Here is a 4,794-nt window from a genome sequence, read left to right as displayed (position 1 = left end):
CTCGTGTCTTCGGGTGGTCTCCTGCCTGTCAGCTCTTCTCGTGTCTTCGGGTGGTCTCCTGCCTGTCAGCTCTTCTCGTGTCTTCGGGTGGTCTCCTGTCTGTCAGCTCTTCTCGTGTCTTTGGGTGGTCTGTCTGTCAGCTCTTCTTGTGTCTTCGGGTGGTCTCCTGCCTGTCAGCTCTTCTCGTGTCATGAAGTGGTCTCGTGTTTCGGGTGGTCTCCTGCCTGTCAGCTCTTCTCGTGTCTTCGGGTGGTCTCCTGCCTGTCAGCTCTTCTCGTGTCTTTGGGTGGTCTGTCTGTCAGCTCTTCTTGTGTCTTCGGGTGGTCTCCTGTCTGTCAGCTCTTCTTGTGTCTTCGGGTGGTCTCCTGTCTGTCAGCTCTTCTCGTGTCATGAAGTGGTCTCGTGTTTCGGGTGGTCTCCTGTCTGTCAGCTCTTCTCGTGTCTTCGGGTGGTCTCCTGTCTGTCAGCTCTTCTCGTGTCTTTGGGTGGTCTGTCTGTCAGCTCTTCTTGTGTCTTCGGGTGGTCTCCTGTCTGTCAGCTCTTCTCGTGTCATGAAGTGGTCTCGTGTTTCGGGTGGTCTCCTGTCTGTCATCTGTTGTCGTGTCTTCGGGTGGTCTCCTGTCTGTCAGCTCTTCTCGTGTCTTCGGGTGGTCTCCTGCCTGTCAGCTCTTCTCGTGTCTTCGGGTGGTCTCTTGTTTCGGGTGGTCTCCTGTCTGTCAGCTCTTCTCGTGTCTTCGGGTGGTCTCCTGGCTGTCAGCTCTTCTCGTGTCTTCAGGTGGTCTCGTGTCTTCGGGTGGTCTCGTGTTTGTTAGCTTTTCTCGTGTCTTCGGGTGGTCTTGTGTCTTCGGGTGGTCTTGTGTCTTCGGGTGGTCTCCTGTCTGTCAGCTGTTCTCGTGTCTTCAGGTGGTCTTGTCTTCGGGTGGTCTCCTGTCCGTCAGCTGTTCTCGTGTCTTCAGCTGTTCTCGTGTCTTCAGCTGCTCTCGTGTCTGTCAGCTGTTTGCGTTTCTTCAGCTGTTCTTGTGTCTTTAGCTGTTATCGTGTCTTTAGGTGGTCTTGTGTCTTCAGCTTTTCTTGTGTCTTTAGCTGTTATCGTGTCTTTAGGTGGTCTTGTCTTCAGCTGTTCTTGTGTCTTCAGGTGTTTGTCAGTAAAGACTTTGCTCGTCACTTCGGGTTCCTGTCTGCTGAAGCTGCTCTGAAAGGACTCTACAGTCGGGTCAAAAAGGGGTGAGTGAAAGACAAAGGTCTCTCTACCTAACCTGTCTCTCTCTGTGACCCCTCTCTCTCTATGACCTGTCTCTCTCTCTCTCTGACTCTGACCTGTCTGTCTGTACCTATCCTGTCTCTCTCTCACCTGTCTCTCTCAATACAATTCAATTCAAATTAGCTTTATTGGCATGAATGTGTAACAACAACATTGCCAAAGCATCATACGTACTACATAAGAACAATCAACCCCATAAATTTCATTAATTAAAAGTAATCAAAGCGTATGTGTTTAATTTTAAAAATTTAAATAAAATAAATATATAAAACAGTAAGTGTGTGTGTGTGTGTGTGTGTGTGTGTTAAAAAATAAAAATATATTTAAAAAATGAAATAAAATGAATAAATGAAACAGTAATGTGTGAGTGTATTAATAGACAAAAATGTTTTTTTTAATTAATTGAAAAAAAAAAAAATCAGTGTCAAATTGTAAAAACAAATATCAAATGATCAAAATAATAATAATTTGAAAATCTGTACAATTATTTGTTAGTCTGAGGTTCCACTGGTTGTCCTCACTTCATGGCATGAGGAGACATATTTTGCAGCAATTATTTCACATTTGGGCATTTCTCCCAGTAAATAGGGGAGTTTCTGTGTGTCTGATATGAATTCGAATTCGGGGTGTATTTGGGAAATGTTTGCAAAGTGTTTTTGTCTTAGTGTTTTATATTTGGGGCATGAGGTTAGAAAGTGCAGCTCTGTCTCTACCTGTCCACACACACGGTGAGCAGAGTCTGTCCTCTTGTGGTAGCCAGCTCTGTCTGTGGCGACCCTTTTCTATGGCCAGGCTGTGTTCACTCAGTCTGTATGTTGTCAACATTTTTCTTAGTTTGGGACATTTTATTGTACTCAGGTCATTTGTGTGAATTCTCTTTTTAGGGTCAGATAACATTGGAATTTACTTTGTGTTTTGGTCGTTTCTTTCCAGTATTCAATATATTTTTCTTTCTGCTTGCTGATAATTTGGTTTGGTCTGCTTGAGTTGGTGTTGCTGTCCTGAGGCTTTTGGGGACTTGTTACTGCAGAGAGCCTCAGAACCAGCTGGCTGAGGGGACTCTTCTCTGGTTTCAGCTCCTGGTATGTTAGGGCTTTGTGAGGATATGTCTGGGGGTTAACTGATTTTAAGTGATTGTAAAATTTAAGTGATCTTTTCTGTATTTTTAGTAGGAGGGGGTATTGGTCAAGCTCTGCTCTGCACAGGTTATTTGGTGTTTTTCTCTGCACCTGCAGGATGCTCTTACAGAACTCAGTATGGAAAGATTCTATGATTGTTTTTTCCCATTTGTCAAATTCATTATTAAGTTTTGGCCCCCAGATTTCGCTACCATAAAGAATTATTGGTTGTAGTACAAATTGGAAATACTTCAGCCAGATATCAATTGGAATATATATTTTACTGTTTCTTTTTATTGCATAGAAAGCTCTCCTTGCTTTGTCCCTCAGATCTTTCACGGCCATGTTGAAGTTCCCTGTGTATGTAATGTTGAGGCCGAGGTAAGTGTAGTTTTTTGTGTGTTGTAATTTAGTGGTGTCTAAATAGAAATTGTGTGTAACCTGATTTCTGTATTGTTTCTGAAAGATCATTATCTTAGTCTTTGCTGTGTTTACTGTCAGGGCCCAGGTCTGACAGAATCTCTGAAGGAGGTTAAGGTGCTGCTGCAAACCTTCTTTAGTAGGTGAGAGCAACACTAAGTCATCTGCATACAGCAGACCTCTGATCTCGTTCAGGAGGAGGCCAGGTGCCGTGGAACTCTAATTGGTTTGCTAATTCATTGAAATATAGGTTGAAGAGAATTGGACTGAGATTGCATCCCTCCCCTGGGAGAAGAATGCTGTTTGTTTGTTTCCAATCTTTATGGCACATTCACTTTTTGTATACATGTTCTTAATCAAATCATATCTTTTTCCTCCAGTGCCACTTTCAAGTAGCCTATAGAAGAGGCCCTCGTGCCAGATGGAATCAAAGGCTTTTTGGAAGTCAACAAAACGGGCATATACCTTTCTTTTGATTTTTGATCAATTAGAGTCTGGAGGGTAAATATATGGTCCGTTGTGCGGCAATTTGGCAAAAAAACAATATGGCATTTATGCAGAATATTGTGGTTATCAACAAAGTTGACAAGTCGTTTATTAATGATGTTGCAGAATATTTTTCCCAGGTTACTGGATACACATATTCCTCTGTAGTTATTTGGGTCATATTTATCTACGGATTCATGAATTGGGGTTATTAAACCTTTGTTCCAGATGTCTGGAAAAGTTCCAGTTGCTAGAATAGTATTGAATAGTTTTAGTATAGCCAATCTGATTTTATGGTCTGAGTATTTGATCATTTCATCAATACCACAAGCCCTTTTTTCCTTTCAGGGACTGGATGACTTCTGTTAATTCTTGTTCTGTTACAGGGTAATCTAGAGGGTTCTGGTTGTTTTTTATCACCGCCTCCAGAGTTTTCCATTTTGTGAATTTTTTGTAATATTACTGTATAATTCACTAAAGTGATTAATCCAAGTATTTCCATCTTGGATCGGCAATTCATCCTGCTGGGTTTTGTTTAGGTTGTTCCATTTCTCCCAGAACTGGTTGGATTCCTCAGTTTCACAGAGCTGATTCTTGCTGTGTTGTTCTTTCTTAGTTTTTAGGGTGTACTTGTATTGTTTAAGAGTGGACTCATATTGACAGCGTATGTTGTGGTTATCTGGGTTCCTGTGCTTTTCATTTTATCATTTCCTTAAAGTTTTCCTTAGGTCTTTGCATTCAGTGTTAAACCATTTGTTATTGTTCATTTGTTGAGGTTTTGGTTCGGAGGCTTTCAAATTAGACAATGAAGCCAAATGATGAAATATTGAATTGATTTTGTCCACAGCAGAATTTACACCAGAATTATTCTGGGGAAATGTTTCAGTTAGAAATAAATGAGTTAAATCATGTATGTTTTGATTTTCCAGTCCCTTTTGGTACGCCCCCATGCTGTCTGGGGTCCATCTGTATGGGTATGTGCTGTTAAACAGTTCACAGGCACTAGGGGCCCCAGACTTAGACTGAGCCCTTTTCAGATAGATAGAGATTTTGCTGTGGTCTGAGAGGGGTGTGAGGGGGCTGACTGTGAAAGACATTGGATCTAGATCTGTAATGAAATAATCTACCGTACTATTGCCAAGAGCTGAGCTGTAAGTGTAGCGACCCAGAGAGTCCCCTCGTAGCCCGCCGTCGACTCTATACGGACCCAGAGAGTCCCCTCGTAGCCCGCCGTCGACTGTGTACGGACCCAGAGAGTCCCCTCGTAGCCCGCCGTCGACTGTGTACGGACCCAGAGAGTCCCCTCGTAGCCCGCCGTCGACTGTGTACAGACCCAGAGAGTCCCCTCGTAGCCCGCCGTCGACTGTGTACAGACCCAGAGAGTCCCCTCGTAGCCCGCCGTCGACTGTGTACAGACCCAGAGAGTCCCCTCGTAGCCCGCCGTCGACTGTGTACAGACCCAGAGAGTCCCCTCGTAGCCCGCCGTCGACTGTGTACAGACCCAGAGAG

General features: G+C 43.6%; 2 protein-coding genes across 9 annotated transcripts in view; both read left to right on the top strand.

Moving 5' to 3' along the window:
- LOC123987210 overlaps positions 1-1,128 on the top strand; it is a 2,218-nt gene extending 1,090 nt beyond the window's left edge. For 3 of the 5 annotated variants that reach the window (XM_046075887.1, XM_046075886.1, XM_046075888.1), the window contains 2 exons: positions 1-252; positions 651-1,128. In XM_046075887.1, coding sequence (XP_045931843.1) covers positions 1-252; positions 651-812 — 414 coding nt within the window. In that variant the 3' untranslated portion in view covers positions 813-1,128. The other 2 variants (XM_046075885.1, XM_046075884.1) reach the window with 2 other exon arrangements.
- The window catches only part of khk (ketohexokinase), a 23,703-nt gene that overhangs the window by 11,808 nt on the left and 7,101 nt on the right, over positions 1-4,794 (top strand). For all 4 annotated transcript variants that reach the window (XM_046075889.1, XM_046075891.1, XM_046075892.1 and 1 more), the window contains one exon: positions 1,136-1,224. In XM_046075889.1, coding sequence (XP_045931845.1) covers positions 1,136-1,224 — 89 coding nt within the window. The remainder of the gene's footprint in view (positions 1-1,135; positions 1,225-4,794) is intronic.

The sequence above is a fragment of the Micropterus dolomieu genome, linkage group LG18, assembly GCF_021292245.1.
Source record: "Micropterus dolomieu isolate WLL.071019.BEF.003 ecotype Adirondacks linkage group LG18, ASM2129224v1, whole genome shotgun sequence".
Taxonomy (NCBI): Eukaryota; Metazoa; Chordata; class Actinopteri; order Centrarchiformes; family Centrarchidae; genus Micropterus; species Micropterus dolomieu.
This window is presented reverse-complemented; position numbering and strand designations above follow the sequence as displayed.